At 38.5% G+C, this 19673-nt stretch overlaps 1 protein-coding gene across 18 annotated transcripts in view; it reads left to right on the forward strand.

The window, feature by feature from the left end:
- Window positions 1-19673, forward strand: part of MRTFB (myocardin related transcription factor B) — a 272986-nt gene that overhangs the window by 181316 nt on the left and 71997 nt on the right. Inside the window, exon 1 of one of the 18 annotated variants that reach the window (XM_009430334.5) lies at window positions 11541-11890. The exons of the other annotated variants lie outside the window; for them this stretch is intronic. Coding sequence (XP_009428609.1) covers window positions 11770-11890 — 121 coding nt within the window. The 5' untranslated portion in view covers window positions 11541-11769. Of the gene's footprint in view, window positions 1-11540; window positions 11891-19673 lie in introns of those variants that run through there. 18 annotated transcript variants of the gene reach the window in all.

Consider the following 19673-nt stretch of genomic DNA (forward strand, 5'->3'; position numbering starts at 1 on the left):
TGAACTATAATTGACATACAATTAACCGCACATATTTAAAGGATTCAAGTTGAAGAATTTTGGCATATGTATGCAACTGTGAAACCATCACCACAATCAAGACAACAAACATTTTCAACACCCTTAGAAATTTCCTCACGCCTGTTTGTAATCCATTCCTCTTTCCATCTCAGTCTCTAGGCAACTACTCATGTATAAATGGAATCATGCATGGTATGTGTTCTTTTTGTCTGCTTCATTCAGCATAATTTTGAGATTCATCCATGTTGTTTATGTAATTCATTTTTATTTCTGAGTAGCATTCTCCTATATGCATTTACTCATTTATTCATTCATTATGGGCAGATGATTGCAGTTTTTGGCTATTACAAATAAGACTGCCAATACATTTATATTGAAGAAACCACTTTTCCTTTAAAAACTAAGCATACACTTTCTACATGGCCAAGTCTTTACACAAAAGAAATGAGTATAAATATCTACACAAAGATTAATAGACAAATGTTCATAACAGACTTATTCATAGTAGCTCAAAGTTGAAAACTACCCAGATGTTCATCAAACAGATGAATGGATAAACAAAACATGGTATATCCATACAGCGGATTACTCAGTAATAGAAAGGAACCAACCACCGATGAGGTGCAACAATGTGCATGAATCTCAGAGTCACTATGCTAAGGGAAAGAATTTAGACTCAAAAGACCACATACTGTATGATTCCATTTACTTGAAATTCTAGAAAAGATAAACTAATTGATGGTGATAGAAAGCAGATCAGTGATTATCTGGAAACTGCAAAGGGACAGGATAAATCTTTTAGGAATGATGAAATTATCCTATATCTTAAATGTGACTGTGGTTTCATAGGTGCATGCCTCATCAAAACTCACTAATTTATATACTTTAAATGGATGCACCTTATCATCTTTAAATTATATCTCAGCAAAATTGATTTTGAGGTGTCTTTTAGATACAACCAAAAATATATAACAAGTAGTTTTTGTTGTCAGTTGATTGATTATAAGGAAGATGCTTATCAACTAGCCTGGACTGCTAAATACAAGAATTTATTTAATTAAAGAGAAGCTTGACCATGTAAAAATTGCTGAAACACTGGAATAGATCTTATAGGAATAAGATAAATGAGATACAGTTCCAGCTCTCAAAGATTATAAAATTTATGAAGATGGGGTAAGGGATTTCGGAAATATGAAAAGTATACAGACAAGTGTTGATGTTGAGAGAAAGTATAAAAGGTTAGACACATCCAGCCTTTCTCAGCCCAGAGAATTAAACCCTACAAATGTGATTTCTGTGACTGTTTTCTCAGTTCTCCCAAGAATGACATAGCAAATACCATTTTAGATTCTTAGGAGAGAAGTGAATTTATTATATACAGTGGATGCCTTTGAGTATTAGGGCTTAATTTCCTCATAGAACCCATTGAACAAAGCTAGACTGAAATCATACTAAGTTAAAAAATCTGCTGTTCTGCTTCTTAAAAGCTGTGTAGCTGGACAAGTGACTTAACCTCTCATTGCCTCACTGTAAAATGGAGATAGTAGTAGAGAGAGCTATTGAGTGGAATAAACTGAGTTAATACATGTAAAACACTTAACACCATGCATAAATACAGTGCTGTAAAATGTGAGTGGCATATAAACAGTAACAACTAGCATCATCATCATCTTCATTATTGTCATCGCATGGTGTGCTGAGTCCTTTGATGACAGGTATCATGAGTGTTCAGAGTGTGCAGAGGAACAGACCTGACTCTCAGGGGTGGAGAGAGACATCTGGAAGGCTTCTGAAAGAGACTGATACTGGAACTAGTTCTTGAAGATTGTTTAAGTACAGTTTCCGTGGGCAGAGATAGGGAATAGGGAAATCCAGGAAGAAAAAACTTGTACAAAAACAAGGACAACACAGAGTGTATTAGGGAATACCAAGTAGTTCGAATTAGCTGAAGCATAGGGAACATGTAGGGAGTTAATAACGCTGGTCAGGAAGGTGGGAGACAAAGCACTGATGGCTTTGAATGCCAAGCTAACAAAGGTGGACTGACTTAAGTAGATAGAGGAGAGGCATGGAAGAGGTTTGGTCAGTTGAGTGGCATTTGTTTATTCATAGAGGCAGCATTAATTAAGCAGGCATAGTATCCAAGGCATTGGGACTGCAGAGATGAATAAAATAGCATGGCATGGTTTTTAAGTGCATTGTCCAGAGCTGGACCAACCTGAGGTCTAGGCTAACCCATTACTCCCTGTTGAGGGTTTTGGGTTTTGTTTGTTTTTTAATCTTTGTTTTTTCACCTAGCAAAAGTGTGTCTTAAACTTAGATGATTTAGTCTTAAGTATAGCATATAATCTTAAAATCAAGGATATCTGAACTCCAGAAAGAAAACTCATTTAGGCACTTTGGGAGGCCACAGCAGGAGGATTGCTTCAGCCCAGGAGTTCGAGACCAGCCTGAGCAACATAGCAAGACCTCATCTCTACTAAAAAACAAGATTAACTGGGCATGGTGGCATGAGCCTGTAGACCCAGCTACTGGGGAGGCTGAAGAGGGAAGATTGCTTGAGCCCAGGAGGTCGAGGCTGCAGCGAGTAATAATTGCACCACTGTACTCCAGCCTGGACAACAGAACAAGTCTCTGTCTTGAAAAAAAGAAAAAGAATGAAAAGAAAACTCATTTAGAAACTATTATTTAGAAAGCGAGAAGTACATGAACCAGAGGTAGGGTGTGTGTGTGTGTGTGTGTGTGTGTGTGTGCATGCATTGGTGGGTGTTTAGAGTTAATAATTGATGCCAGTACACAGTTTGAAATTATTAGGAGAGATGGTGCAGAAATGGAAAGTCCAAATCTTAGGAGATTAGAAAAGAGGAGTGTGAGGGAAAATGAAAATATCTTGGTATGCACAAAGGATCCTAGTGGAGAGGTGTAATACACTGATCACAGTTTTGTAAGTAGGCAGGAGAGATTACAGACCTAAACAAATTGTCTGGATTCCCTATGGCAAGAAAAAAATTTACTTCTTCCTCAAACATGGAAGGATGGGAGTGGGAAGGTTCTGTAGCATTTATGTCTGAAGATCTCAATATTGGTAGCAAATCTAGGGGCCCAAGTTACTTGCTGAGAAAGCTATGAGGATAGTAGGGTAGTGTAATCTTGAGGAAAATGAAAATGCTTTGTGGAACAGAGGTGCAGGAGATTCAAAGTCAGTAAGAGATGAAGGAAACATTTTAGAGTTTATATGAGGGCATGGCATGACTTCATACTGGATTCGGTAGTCATCTTGGCTCCTTAACTTTTCAAGCTTTGCTTTTGTTATTCTCTACCTTTGCCGTAACTCCCAAGATAGTAAAATAGGACACTCAGTCAGATTAGGTAAACAAAGGCAAATGCTTAATTCCCACTTTAAGAGAGCGTTGTGTAAGCCAAGAAGTAGGATCTCCTCTCTCCATTTGAGTTATATGGTGGACTAGTGTTTCACAAACTTGAGTAATATACAGACCTTTTAAAAACAGTTTGTAGATGACTTAGTTGGGCTTTTCAGTATATGGGGGGCAGGGGAGGTTTTTTTTGTTTGTTTGTTTTTTCCCTGAGACAAGTTCTCACTTTGTCGACAAGGCTAGGGTACAGTGGCCCCATCTCAGCTCACTGCAGCCTCGTCCTCCTGGGCTCAAGCTATCCTCCCACCTCAGCCTCCCAAGTAGCTGGGACCAGAGGCGCACGCCACCACACTTGTCTAATTCTTTTGTAGAGATGGGGTTTCACCATGTTGCCCAGGCTGGCCTTGAACTCCCGAATTCAAGAAATCCACCCACCTTAGCCTCCCAAAGTGCGGGAATTACAGGCATGAGCCACCACACCAGCCAGATGACTTAATTTTTGTTAATATGACATTGTTGGATTATGTACAATTATAAATGAAGTGTAAACTCCTTGTACTTAGTAGCACTTATATGACAAAACTGAAACACTTTGCATATTAATTATAGAAATCCACAATGCTAATGAAATTAAAATAAATATTAACTTACTGTGACATGATGCATTTTTACATAAATGTGATTGCTGCTTGACACCTGACAGTGGTCCTCACTGCTCTAGCATTGGTTTATGCCATCATGACTCATAGATCCCATTCCTTTTCTCTGTTGAAACTATTACAGTCTGGCTATCATTTTGCCTTCTCTAGGCTTAAACATATTCTCACAGTGTCTGGCTTTGTTACTGTGTGGCAACACTTTATAAAATACTCATCCAGGTGATCAAGGAGATTTTTTTTTCCAGGTTAACAAAATGAAAACAAATTGCATACATTTCCGTAAGGAGTTCATGAACACCCAAGAATACATCTTCGGACTCGGGAAATTTATGTCCTAGTGCTTGTTCTACCAAATCCTGAGACTCTGTGATTGACTGCTTGACTAAAATTAGTCATTTGTGGGCAGGGGATAAGCAAGGGGCAATGGCAGAATATCAAGACATTGAAATACTTTAGTGGTTGAAATAGTTTATCCTAGACTTAACGATAACTAAGGAAGAGAATGCAGGTAAGGCATGAACTAGTAGTCTGGGGAGTGGTCAGAGGACTAGACTGAAGTCGATGAATAGAAAGCAGTGCTAGTCAGCGTGGTCCATATGCTGTACCATCCTACAGGCTTTTCCTTACCATTCTCCTGTGAGGTAACTTGAGAAATCAGGAGTGTTTAGAAACTTTAACGGCAGCACGACACCGGTGAGACGCTCAAGTGCATGATTAGTGGACTCCTCTTGTTGAACAGAGTGCAGATTAGTCTGGTTATTGCCAAACTAATGTGACCCTACTAGCAGTGCATGGTGGGACCACATATTGGTCTACAGCGATTGGAAGTTTTAAAATATTTCTCTTAACCACAGATAATTACAGAAGCACCGGTATAAAGAACATTCTAATAAGAGTAAAAGAATGGAAAAGAGGAGAAAGTGGCAGTCAGAAATAGTTAAAAGCTCTAGACCATATTCCTTAAGAGACAGAGATTGTGTCACACACACACCTAACATGTCCCCAGTGCATAGAATGATCTTAGTAAATGCACATTGGCCTTCAGTGAGTTACATTAATGATGTCTAGACATATTTGTATCAATAAGGTGATGAAATGACATTAAAAGTCTTTCAAATATCCATAGCTAGGGAAGTTATCTCAGAATTTGAGGAAGACTGATCATATCATCTGAGGAAAGTTCTTTGTTGTAAATCTTGTAGTCAGTTGTATTTATATAAGTAACTATAAAGCTTAGAAATGGAGACAGGACTTGAATGACTTTTTCTTAGTTGATAAAAGTGTGTTCTGTCATTTCTTGATTACTCATGCTAATGATTGGAGCAGGAAGAGACAAATGGCCCCAGTCTCTTACACAAGTGTAGTCAGAACACTTGTGTTGCAGGCTGCCGCCGTCATGTGAATGGCTGCCTGAGGAGGAGCCACGCAAGCTGTCCTCTGCCTGTGCTGCCATTCCCTTGTCCCACACAGCACTCTCCCTCAGTCCGAGCACAGGCCTGTCATGAGACCATGCATGGGGAAATTCCAACCCTGAAAAGCCTTCTTTGCCTTTCATGTCCTCAGAGAGGGTGAAGCAAACCTGGAGGGGAGGGAGGTGCTGAATGTGCTGGTGTGCCGGTCTGTTCCAGGGTGGGGGACAACAAGCACAGATGACAAACCAGTGATCAGACTGTTTGGCCCTGTTGTGGTGTTCAATTCTGCTGCAGTACTTAACTGTGAAACATGGATGATTTCCTTCAAAATCTTATTACCCTAGAAAGGTCAGAAAAATGTATCCTTCCTTATGAAACAGCGGTTTTCATAGGGGCTAATTTGTTAATCTGTTTACATCTGAAGTACTGTATGTTCAGTATATATTTTTAAAGTGATAAAGTGAAGGACTTTTTCAATATATATTTTAAAAGTGATAACCATAAAGAACTTTAAAGACATGCTATCTGATTTAAGAGATAGCACTCTTTAAGTGTTCTTCGTTTAAATAAAAAAAAATTTTTTTTTAATTAACCGTTGGGATTTACCATAACCATTTAGTAACAGTCTAAAGGTATAGTATTTTACGGTGGTGTTTATAATGTTAAAAGCGAGAAAAATATGGATCAAATATGTATTTTACTAAAAATATGGTAGCATTAGGAAAAAAATTTACGTGTACCCTAGACTGAAATTTTCCTTCCTAAATACATCCAATCTCATTATCTGTGTAGATTTTGTAATACTCTGACTCAGCCTGTGTGAAGGAAGTTGCAAAGCTTACTATTATTCACTTGAGTGAATAGCTACTGAGGATCTATTAGCAAGTACTGAGACATAGAAGATGAAAAGAAAAGGTCATCTTTACTCAATCTTTATGTCAAGAATGCTACCAGAAAAGTATGCCTCAATATTTACCCATCTCTTTGCATTTGTTACTAATTATTTTATTCATTACTCTTGAATGTTTTTACATTGTGAAACATTGCCCAGTTGGAAATATTACCAGGTTTTTTTCATAGTGAAGTATAGTATCATCACAGCAATATTCTTTTTATCAGTAGTTTTATAAGCATATATTAACTCTGCCAAGTTTTTGTGTAAGTCCCTTGAGCTGCATTTGTTTGTATTCTGATTCCCTGAAGACTTTCTTGGATTGTTCCTAGTCTCTAAGCCATACAGTTTTTCTCACACTTATTAAATATCTGCCTGGGGTGGTGGGAAAATGGACTTGATTTATGTCATCTCTTTCATACTAAAAGAGCTCTTTTCAGTGTGCATACACACAAACACCGTGGAAGCAGATTTATCATAGCAGAAGTGACTTTCATCACATATTATTTGAAGTTAAATGTTACTCGTGACATTAGAGCCAAATGACAGTGAAGATGATGTACCACATATAGTAGAGGAACAAGGGCAAACCTACTGGAAAGCAATTCAGGTGACAGTGGTGGGGGTTTCTCCTACTGAGGGATACTGCAGGTCTCCTCCATCTCTCCCTAATTCATCCCGAAAGGCATTGTGTGGAGCTGAGCTGGGCAGCTGCCCTGTGGGAGAGGGGGAGGCAGGCCAGTGTAGAGTGAAGAGGCTTCTGCACAGTTTTAGCCACAGCAGTGGCAGTGGTGATGTATACGGGGTGTCCGTGAGTGGAGTGGCAGAAGCTATGGGAGACAGGTTTCTTCCTGTAGGAGAAGGGGCCACAAATACAGAAAAAAATGAGAGCGAACCTGTGGCACTGGAATGGAATTGGAGGCATTGGGATGAACTCATGGTTTTCAATACATATAAATAAATACAGACATATGTACTTAAATATAGATGTATATTTACATCCATTCATATATAGAGATATAAATGTTATGTAGATGTGTGTGTATACATCCACACACATATAAACTCAGACATGTTCCTCAGCTCTGTCTGCAGAGAAGGCCTGGGAACAGTGACACCCTTGCAGCAGTGAGCATACCTAGCATTCAGACCCTGGGTTCTAAACAAAGCAGGGAAAAAGTACAAGATGAGTCTGGGACATCTTGTGCCGGGAAGTAAGAAGGTAATAAACTGCTCAAAGAATGATAGAATCATGACAATAAGAAACTGGGAGTTCACACTAGCCAAATCTGGGACAATTTGGGCATTAAAATAAATAATGAAAGTCACAGATTATAAGCTATTGCATGAAATAGGAGACTGTAAATAGGTAACATAAACCATGTAAAGAGAAATTTTTTTCTTATAGTAGGATGTGCCACTAATAAATGTAGAAGGAATGATGGAGTTTTCAAATTCACCATTTGGCAGCCATCATAGTGATAAATAATTTAGCCAAATACACCAATGGATTGTTCTGAAAGCACCTTCCCACAGAATAATTATATACAAAAAGAATAATTTCGCCATGGAGAAATCTGGCCAGTACCAAGGTGTCAAAATATACATCATCAGTTTTGAGACAATTATATACTTGAATTTGTGTATTACCTGATAGGATGCAAAGATTGCATCATTATTTCTGGGGTATTCCTGTTGAAAATGTATCACCAGAACCTAATCCTAAGGACACAACAGACAGACTCAAATTGAGGATAATACTATAAAATAACTGGCCTGTAATCATCAAAATTCAAGGAAAGATAAGTGAAGAAAGACTGAGAGAATGTTAGAGATGGACAAAAACTAAAGAGACTTAATAATTCAAGAACTCAATGTCATATGTGATCCTGGTTTGGATCCTTTTACTATACAGGATATTGTTGGGACAATTGGTGGAACTTGAATGCAGATATATCAATGTTAACTTGTTTCCTCTTTTTAGGTGTTTGTTTTTTTTCTTATCAATGTTAATTTGATATATCTATACCGACTAAGCAATCATCAATATCATCTTGATATTGATTATTATATTTTGGTTCTGTAGGAGAATATCCTTGTTTGTAGGAATTACACACCTGAACACTTAGGGTAAAGAAGTATCATGTTAGAACCTATTCAGAGATGATTCTGGGGGAAATGCTCTGTAAATTTGAAATTATTTCAAAAATTTTTTTAAATAAATGTTCTTTCAGGCACATTCACCACTAGAGAAATTACTTTCTTTGAGAACTACAAAGACACAACTTTTGATATAAACCTACAGCAGAATAATGTGTTTTCTTGTTGGGATTTTGATATCTATTAGATACAAAAATAAGCATGCAGAGGTTTCTTAAGAGATAGCTTTTTAAAAATACATTTAACACACACTGAAGATACATACACACACAGATATGGTAAAGAATTTTAAAGTGGCTGGTGTAGTTGTGCATCTACTGAGATTTATAGGCTTGTGACCTAAAAACAGTTGGGCATTTTTCAGGATTTAAAAGCAACATCCTGAAATTTTAAAAAAAAAAAAAAAAAAAAAAAGTTGGCATTTATTATTTTCGTTGTTCTTTTTGCAAAGTAATTAAGCATGTAGGCCCCGGAGCCAAGCTGCGTGCTTTGGAATCCTGGCCACCACTTATGAGATATGCCACCTCTGACAAAGTATTTGATTTTTTTTTTTTTTTTTTTTTTTTTTTTGAGATGGAGTCTCACTCTGTGGCCCAGGCTGGAGTGCAGTGGCACAATCTCAGCTCACTGTAACCTCTGCCTCCCAGGTTCAAGCGATTGTCTTGCCTCAGCCTCCCGAGCAGCTGGGATTACAGGTATGTGCTACCATGCCCAGCTAATTTTTGTATCTTTAGTAGAGATGGGGTTTTGCCATGTTGGCCAGGCTGGTCTCAAACTCCTGACCTCAAGTCATTCGCCCACCTCGGCCTACCAAAGTGCTGGGATTATAGGCGTGACCCACCACTGATTTTTTTAAGCCTCCATTTTCCCGTGTGTAGATCAGGAAAATAATGTTGAACTCACAAGTCTTGCAGTAGGATAGCATACAGTAATCACTAAATAAAGTTGGCTGCTATTATTATTTCATGAGTAGTTAAAATGCTTTCATAAAATCATTTTAGTATGATTATGTTGGCTTTCTTTCCTCTCACCAGGAGTAGAATTACCAGGGGGCCATCAAAGTCATGGCTTCTGCTATTAAGCCTGTCTCAGGATGAAATTAAAGCCTGGAGCTGGAGCATATTCTAGAAGACAGAAGGCAGGGCAAGGCCATAGACATACTTGGGCTTTAGAGAACTAAGACTTTGGTTAAATTCCATACCTGCTACTTAGAAGCTTTGTGACTTGAGTTGGCGTGTAAAATGTCTATAGCATACACAATCATAGCGACCACGCGAATTGTGGAGGGTTAAATTAGATAAACCTTGCAAAACAGCTAATTAAGTGACCAACCTAAAGAATGTCCTCAAAGAGCTATGGTTATTTTTATTACTCCTTTAAAAGTGCATGAGTAGTTTCTTCAGAAGAATGTAGGCGTTAGGGTCAGAGATAGTAACAGAACGTTTGAGGGCATTTTTGAGAGTGTGATAAGCTTGTCACTATTTGTTCCTGCAGAGGTTTGGACTGCCAAGGATGGACTTAAATTGCTTCAGAAGGAATTTCAGTTGACAAGAAGCATGTCCTGTGTGATGCTGAAAAAGGATAGATAGCAATCTTTCTAGAACAATATGGGTTTAGTGCACACCAGCCTTGGAACCAGGCACAAAGGACAGAATACTTCATCCAGACCCACCTGTGTTTAAGTGGTGGAAAGAATATTGATTTTTCTGTCTGTAAAAATGTAAGCCTTTATCCCAGAGGAGGGTCTCATCAGGTGCATGATTAAAATGTGTCTGTATATTTTCTTTTGAAGAGAAAATGTGCTTCCTTTAGAGAACTTATTTAGTTGCTCATCTAAAATTAGTGGCTCTTAGTTATTGACCCAGGACTTCTTTAGAATTCTGGGTATTATTAAAGGAAGTTTTCCTGATGCACTGTCTTCTGCTTTAATTCATTCACTCAACCATGCTACAAATGTTTATTGAGAACACCTAATATTCCAAGCACTCTGCTAGAAGTTATTTAAAAAAAAAAAAAAAAAAAGAGGACAAAACAGAACCTCATGAAACAGTATTCACAGTCTACTGCTCTTATAACCTCTGATGGGTTTTATGGGAACTCTTTGCAAAGGAACACACTTTGAACCATTTTTAAAAATCAGATTATTTTGGCTACAGAGGTATATATCTGGAGTATTTGGAGACTGGCTTATCTCCACATTTGCCTGGAATTCCTGTATCTATAGATTTCCTTCCAGCAGTGTCCCTATATGCAGTGAACAGCAGCCTGTGACTTGCAGGAGAGTTGCCCATCCTTGATAGCTCATGTAAAATTAAACTTAGGTTGGTCATTGGTTTACTCTGTTATGAAATAGAAGCTGTCAGTGTTGCTGCTTTTAATGCATGGGGGGAGAATTTTCCTTAAAAAAAATCATGGCAATGTTAACTCTCCCAGCCAACTAGTGGCACTAAGAAAAACTGCTGCTTGGGTCTGAATTGCCAAAGGAAGAAAGCTGCAATTGCAGTACATTTCCCTATTACAAAGAGCATCAGCTTTGCCAGGAAAGAGGCACATGCAGCACAAAGCACACCACAAAAGAACTTTGGTAGTGAAATGACTCTGTCTTCATTCACATATGCTGGTAGCATGTTTATTCAGTGTGTGCCTCTGCTGAGATAAGAGCCGCTTCCTTCAGATGCCCTAGACTGCCGTTTGTGTAGCTGGAGAACTTAATGAGTAATGGATGTGCTTGTCTGGTCAATATAAAGTATTTCCACAGCCTGTGGCTGTGTTTATAGAGAGCGGGAGAGAGATCACAGGCAGCAATTTGTCTTCTTAGGTATCAGCAAAGTCTTCTCTTTTAACAACTAGAAGATTTATTTTTAACTGCTTGACTCAGTGTTTGTCAGATGATTCGGACCATCAAACTGCAGATTGAAGTCCCCAGCGCGGGGGAAGCTGGAATGGCAAGGGAAAGGGGGCTGGCTGGGAAAAGGGGTGGGATTTTAGAATCGTGCCTGTGTGGCTCTGCCTCCCGATGTGGGAGAGAGTTAAGGGCTTCCAGCGGCATGAGTGTATTTGCAGGTCAAGCTGGGAACTAAAGGGTAATGGCTGCCTTCAGCTGCTTAAAGACATAATTGGCCAGTGTTTGGGGTATTGTGGGGAGCAACCAGGGACCCAGGGACCAGAGTGTTCTGCGCATCGCACTTCGCTCTTCTGCAAATTAAGCTTTTCTCCTGCTTGATGCTGCCTGTCTTCAGAAGCCTCTCACCATGATCGATAGCTCCAAGAAGCAGCAACAGGGCTTCCCAGAGATTTTAACTGCTGGGGATTTTGAACCATTAAAAGAAAAGGAATGCCTTGAGGGGAGCAACCAGAAAAGTCTCAAGGAAGGTCAGTCTGTCTGTGGACAGGGGCAAAACTGCCAAATTCATATTCTGGTCAGCCAGCTGAGCGTGTCTGTCTGTTACCATGCTGTGTGTCTGCTCTCTCTGTTCACTCATGTACCTTACACGTTCTAAGTTCTTTGAAATGAAAGCTTAATGCTGTTCTGGGTAGCTGTTACTAAAGATTCATTAGCTGATGGAACTGTAGGGCTTTTGCAGTGATTCATGCAGTAAGGGGACTCGTACAGCCAGTCCTCATTTTGGTAAAATCTTCCCAGGTTCATTTTGTATATTTTCTTCCTTTTTTTCTCTTCCCTCTGTCTTTTCGGAGAGGCCATTTCCTTTTTTATGTTAGTGAGAACACTGCTTCTTTTAGGTTTCCAAACACATAATTCCAGGAAAATTCATTTTTTCAGTTAAGATGCTTATGATTTTTACTGTTTAAAACCAGGAAGGTAGCTAGCTTTTAAATCCTACAGTGATAGGTTAATTGGTTGTAATGCGCATTGCATCGTTTTTTGTTTTAAAAAGCACATTGCATAGCTTGATTTTGTTTTGTAACAAAGCAAAGAATAAGCTTGAGAATAAATACTGTCGATTATTATTGTTAGTAAACATGCACAGGCACCTCACTGATTGATTTAAGGAAATAGCCAAACATGTGGACATTGCTGTCCTCTGTCCTGGCATACAGAAGCATGGCAAGACTGGTACACAGCTTGCCTTCCTGTAGCCAGTGTTTAAGAAATTCAGGGTCTACAGAGAATAAGTTTTCCTGAATTTGAGACATGAGGGTCACTCTTCTCAATGCTTGTTTAATTTGAAAATTGGTTTCCTAGTCATCTTTGGAAAGCAAAAACCCACAATCCCCCTTTTTCAGCCTCTGCTTTCAGCTGCTGCCAGCAGCCACCCCCTTGCCTCCCGCTCGCTCTTGCCGTCTTATAGAGACCCAGAGAGTAAATGTAGAGTTAATTGGTCTAAGTAGTGCTTTGAGCTTCTTCTAAAAGATAAGAAGAAGAAACAAGAGTTAGACTTGCTGGAGTTGAACTACTCTTGGGTATGGGCAGGAAAAACTCCTAGGTCGAAATAAATGACACACAATGAAGTATAAATAGCTGTTGCTAGGAACCAAACAATGGAGTTGCCTCTGCTTGTGCACAGCATGTCTTACTGCCGGTTTTTATAAAAATCGATATCAGTGGAATTTTTAGGATGCATTTCTGGAGACTCATTGAAGGGAACTTAAATTTCTTAAATCATTAATTTTTTAAAAGTTTGAGAATTATCTATCATTTAAGTCAAGTTCAAGTGTCAAGCTCCTAATAATACCATAAATTTAAAACATTTTTGCGTACTTGAGAAACTAGGAAAGTAGAGGAAAACAGAATAGGAGAAATAAAAAGATGTCACAACAGCAATGGGATTAAGGCACATAGAAAGCAAGGATTAAAAATATAAAAACAGAGTAAGAGAATCATCAACAGGAACCACAAAATAGAGTTGTGATGGTTACATAAAGTACAGATTCTTTCCCTAACAATTCTGACTATGCTTTCGATTTATACAGGTGTAATAGTATAATGGCAAAACAGCATAGACCCTGGAGTGAGAAATACTTGAGTTCAAATCCTACATGCACCATTTACCAGGTCTGTGATCCTGGACAAGCTTACTCCTCTGAGCCTTAACTTCCTCATTTGTACAATGAGCAGGAACAATACCTACTTCATAGTGATTTTATTAAGATGCCTTGTTAATGCCAGTTTCTCATCTCTCTTCTTGCTTTTTTCGTATTTCTTTTTCCTTCTGTTTAAATTTAAATTTTAAAATCCTGTATATATTTACAAAATAGAAGTGTTATATATCTTATTGTTTTGTTAAATTCGTTGATATAAAGAGGTAGAGGAGAGAAACTTTATATTTAAAACACTCCACAGAAATAATTGGATGATAAAATTAATGTCTCACTGTAGTTGCACTGAACTGGGTTTTGCTTTATATCTCAACAGACTAAATATTTCTACTCATTTAATAGATTCTACTCATCTAATAGATAGGGTTGAGGCTAAAATAATGTATGTAGACATTAAGGACGATTTGCTGCTTCAAAGTTAGTGACATTGAAAGGATTAGATCTCGATTTAATTAGAATGGAAAAAATAAAAATTATAGAAAGGCACTTTTAAAATTTGGAGTCATATAAAAATAACTCGGTTCTCTTTGCAAAATTGAACTCCCAAAATTCAGTATGTCACTGATCCTGCCTGCAGATGAACAACAGTGTTCAGCTCATCAGATTTGTAGAATTTAACTTTGGGACAAGCTCCTGGTTACTTTATCTGCTTTTAAATATTGGGTCCTGCATCGTTTACATGAATCCATGGAAGTTAATTGAGATGGCAGCAGTTGTTCAAATACTTTTGGTTAATGTTTTACTCTAAAATACCCTGGAGTCTAATTAGATTTGTGCTGTTTTGTCAAAAGAGATAAATATATAAATGACTATTAATAATCCCTAATAGTTTATACTTCATGTTTTAAAGGACACTTATTAAAAATATGTATCATATTTTATATCAACAGTGGTTTTCTACTCATTTTTGGAAAACTTGTTTTTGGGTTGTTTGAAAAAGCAACCTTTAGAATTTTTTTAAATGTCTGAATTATAAGTTTCTGGGTAATGAAGGAGGGATAAATTTGGGTTCATTTAACTTTTTAATCACATAGACACAAGCTTGGGCTCTATATGTCTGATACGTGTCCACTCTCAGGGCTTGGAAGGCTACTCTGCTTCTCAAGTAGTTGCTTGCTTGCTTCCTTATATTGGGATGTTTTAGAATCTTGTAATTGTTGACAGTGCTAGTTGGCTGAAATTATTATGAGGGGAAAACAGCCTTTATTAGCAAACGCTGTAGGATTCAAGAATTGATGGGATGCCTTAACAAGAAAATTTAGCAATACCTTTTGAAAATTTAAAAGAGGAAAAAGTTCTAACTGCTGACCACCTGTGAAGAGTTGTCATCACAGTGCAGAGAATTGTGTGGATAATAAAGCATATCATCTCACAGCTTTGTTGATGCTTATATAAGCTTGTTGATAGATACCAGCCAGTATATGTGGTTGGAGAATTTAATTATTTTCTTCTCTAGGAGAGAACAGCAATAAATGTCATGAATTCCCCTGAACAAATTCAAAATAGAAAATTCTCCTTAGACTAGTTTCTTTTGTCAAAGCAGCAATAGGAAATCTCAACTTTTAACTTGTCTACAAATGGCTTCAAACATTCTCTGATTACACTCAACATACATGAGCTTTCAATTTCTGGATCTACAGCTAAGAAGAGTATTACAAACCACTCTGACATGACAACTGAAGAGTTGATAATTATGAATTTTCAGGAAAAATCAAATAAATTGAGATGATTTAATTCAGATAAGTGTTTTAATGTGGGTCATTATTGAGATAAATGAATCATAATTCTAATGCTACTAGCTAGTTATGTTCCATATTTATCACAGGCAAATGGTAGCAAATGGATTTTAAGAGGAAAAAATGATATTTGATATAAAGGACTCTCTAATGGTGAAAAATAAGATACTACAGAAAGAAAACCAAGTTGTGTGTTAATTACTTTGACTAAAACTGCCCTAACAGACAACCCTCAATCGCAGTGTTTTAACCATTCAAAGTGCATTTCTTGCTCAAAACGCAGTCCAGTGTGGGCAGGACAACTATCCCAGGCAGCTGTCCTCCAAGAAGTGACCTGGGGACCTGGGCTCCTGTCATTGTGTGGCTCAACCAGGAGTGTCAAGGGAGTGGGGAGGAGTTACAGACTTGGGGGGCCACATTTCCAGTTCTGCCACAGACTGGCTAATAGCCGAGATGAAGTACATGAAAGCTTATGGTAGATGGCCCAGCCAGCAATGCAGTAAATTAACATACTGTACTAGGATGTGTCTATAGTAGCTTTGAGAAGAAAATGAACATTTGTCTGAAATATTATGAATAATCCAACCTGGAAATACATCGAGATTAAATAAATCACTTTACCAAAGCACCAGAGCTTTTTTAAATGATGGAAGTTATGCATACTCTACCTGTACTGTCCACTACGCACATATGGCTGCTTAAATTTAAAATAATTAAAATGAAATAAATTGTTTTAAAAATTCAGCTCCTCAGTCACATTAGCCACATTTCAACTACTCAGCAGCCACATGTGGCTAGTGGCTGCTGCAATGAATGTTTCCATTTCTGCCCTCACAGAAAGCTCTGGACAACGCTACTCAGTGCTTTGCTCCTCTCGCTCCTGCCTTGCAGGCCCTGTCTCTTACAACCCAATTCCTGTGCCATTTTTTAAAGAAAGGCACTTGATCCCATCAGCTAATGATAATTTCTTCTCTCCTGTATATTCCCAGTAACTGTATCTGTACCATTCTATGGCATTTCACCTTATGCTAGTGTAATATAGAGCTGCACTGTCTTTGCTGTTAGCCCCATAATATTTCTTGGAGAAAGAATTGTCTGGCCTGTTTGTCCCCCTCATCCCCCAATACCCTGCATCTCATAGACACATTATTCTTATGCATAAGTATTTAAAGAGTATTATACCCTTCTCTGCCTTCTTAAACAGAATATAATAATTGGAATTATCACCTTCAGATATAATTTATAATTCCATTATAAATTAATGGCTTACCCCAAATGTAATGCCATGGTGCCCCGAAGGCACTGTTAAGGTATGTAAGATTGTTGTCCATGCACAGAATGATTGCTGGGTCATTACTAGACTACTCAAATTGTTATTTATTGTTTGATTTTTATCATCTGCCACTTCAGGCTGCTTTTCCTTTTCTGATTGCTGCTTCTAATCTTTAAAAATAAAATAGACAATTAAAATAAATGGTTAAAACGTATAGAAGGTATTACAAAGCACATGAATTTTGCAACGTCTATTTTGATTTCTTTTGGAATGTCTTCTTTGTTCTCTGCCGACATTCTACTAATTAAAAGTGTTGTACAAGTGAGCTGCCACTAAATTAATGTTTTTTAAAGGAGTGGGGCACGGTGGCTCACACCTATAATCCCAGCACTTTTGGGAGTCTGAGGCAGGAGGATCACTTGAGCCCAGGAGTTTAAGACCAGCCTAGGCAACATAGCAAGACTCCGTCTCTACAAAAAAAAAAAAATAAATAAGCCAGGTGTGCTGGCTTATGCCTGTAGGCTTACCTACTTAGGAGGCTGAGATGCAGGGATCCCTTGAACCCAGGGGTTTGAGGCTGCAGTAAGCTGTGATCATGCCACTGCACTCCAGCCTGGGCGACAGAACAAGACCCCTGTATCAAAAAGTAAATTTGAAAAGATACGAGATATGGTTCTTATACAATAGGAATGAAAAAGTAAAAGTATCTCTTCACAGACATTATTCAGTATTTTTAAAAGGTGCATACTACTATTGAGATGAAGTTATGTAATTTTTTATTAGAAATAATTTTATTTAGCAGAAGTTTGAGTGCTTTCACATAGCACAATGCCAGTTATGTTAAACTTCTGTAAGCCCCTACATTCAGGGAGCTGATAGCCTAAAGAATGAGAAACTAAATGATAGTAGAAGTTAAAACACACCCACATACACGAGATAACAGAAAAAAGCTATATATGCTTTGGTCCAAATAAGCAAGCATTACAGACTGGGGGCTGGGCCTCTCTTGTGCTGCAGACCTGTGCTGCCATCTGCCTCCCTGATGTTTCCAGTGGGCCTTTTATTCCTTGCCACCAAACATTCTTCCAGGGTTCCTCATCTCAATAAACAGCACCCCTGTCCACCCAGTGGCTCCTGCCAGGAACCTAGTTGGGAGCAATTCTTGACACCTTCCTTGACCTCCTCAGAACCTGTCACCAAGTCCTGCCGCCAAAGCTGCCAGTTCTACCTCAGAAATATTTCATCTGTCCACAGCACTGTATCATCACGGCCAACAGCCCTGTCCAGGTCCCCTTTACTCAGATCACATATTTACGGGCATCTTTACTCCAGCAGAAAGAGCGCAGCCTTGCTGGTTTTCCCTCCCCCTACACACATTCTGGCCCCTTTCATTCCTTCACCCTCCACTGATGTCAGGAGTGATCATTGTATTGCGTCACTGCACTCCAACCTGGGCAAGAGTGAGACCCTGTCTCAAAAAAAAAAAAAAAAAAAAAAAAAAGAATGATCATCTTAAAATGTAATCCTATTCCATTGTGTCACTGGCTCACACCTTGTAATTGATTTCCATTGTACTTGGGATAAAATCAAAAATCTGTGGGGTAAAAAGCCTTGCCTATGTTTCCAGAAGCCTCTGGGCTTGCTCTCCCTCATCTCTCTTCTCTCTAGAATGCCTCCCCTCCCCAGCCCCTGGCCTGAGCACCTGCAGCTCACCCTTTCAGTTTCACTTCAGATGTCACCTTCTCACACAGGCCCTTCAGTACCACTGCTCCCTCCTCAAACTGACTTAGATCCTTTTAGTCTTTGTATGTATCATCACTATTATTTTATTCAATATCCCTCTCCCCCTCTAGACTGTAAGATCTATGAGGATGGCGCTAAGTCTATTTTGTTCACCACTGTGCTTGCACCTGCCGGCCTGTGACATCTGCTACTCACTTGGTAAATATTATTTCACAGGAGGATGTTTATTTCCTGGGATAGAATAACCAGGAAAGTGTTCGTGGGGCTGCTGTGGTTATCCTGATTCCATCACCTAAAGGAAAAAGGCACATCAAAATTACCATTTAAACCATTTTAAGGCCTACATTCAGCATCAGGGTAGGCCTTGATTAGTATTTCATCATATCAGTCTCACCTCATTAAGGTGATATAGTCCCTGCTTACAATGGTTCAACTTAGGATTTTTGACTTTATGATGGGTTTATCAGAGTATTAAATGCATTTTGACTTACAGTTTTCGACTTAAACCCATCCTAAGTGAAGGAGCATCTGTACTATCATAACACCACTCTAATTTATTAAAAGCTTTCAGGAAAAAATATAGATACATTTGAAACATTGGGTTTTCCATTGTTTCCTAAAGATAGCTTTATCAGGGTTTTTTAGCAGGCATCAGAATGGCAAAGAAGATCTTAACATTTCTTTGTGTCTTCCCAGTTGTATTTGTATTGCTTATACTGCAATAACAAAATACCGTGGACTACCTGGCTTAAACAACAGAAGTTACTTTTCTCACAGTTCTGGAGGCTAGGAAGCGTGGTGAGGCCAGTTAATGGTGGTGGGTCTCTTCCTGGCTTGTAGCCTTCTTGCTGTGCATGCACAGGGAGAGAAAGAGCGAGGGTGAGCTCTCAGGTGTCTCTTCTCATGAGGACACTAACCCTGTCAGATCAGGGTCCCAACCTCGTGACCTCATTTAACTTTACCTCCGAAAGGCCCTTTTTCCAAATGCAGTCACATTGGGGGTTAGGGCTTCCATGTAGGAATTTGAGAGGGACACAGTTCAGTCTATAAAAGCAGTGAATTCTTATTGATGTAAGAACTTTTTCTATTGGTATTTTAAGGTACAAGATTTCTTATAAAATAGAGATAGTGTGAGCAAAAGTACTGATGAGGTTAATTGGTACAGTGGCCAAAACTTAATAGCATATTAGGAAGTATTTCTTTTTGTATGCTTTGCTTTTTTTTTTTTTTTTTAATGTGGAAAGACTAAATTTTCCTTTTTAATTCTGGCTCTGCTTCTCACTAGCTGTGTGATCTTGGATAAATGCTTAATTCCTTTGTAAAACTCAGTGTTGGTACCCGCCAT

The sequence above is a fragment of the Pan troglodytes genome, chromosome 18 (assembly GCF_028858775.2).
Source record: "Pan troglodytes isolate AG18354 chromosome 18, NHGRI_mPanTro3-v2.0_pri, whole genome shotgun sequence".
Taxonomy (NCBI): domain Eukaryota; kingdom Metazoa; phylum Chordata; class Mammalia; order Primates; family Hominidae; genus Pan; species Pan troglodytes.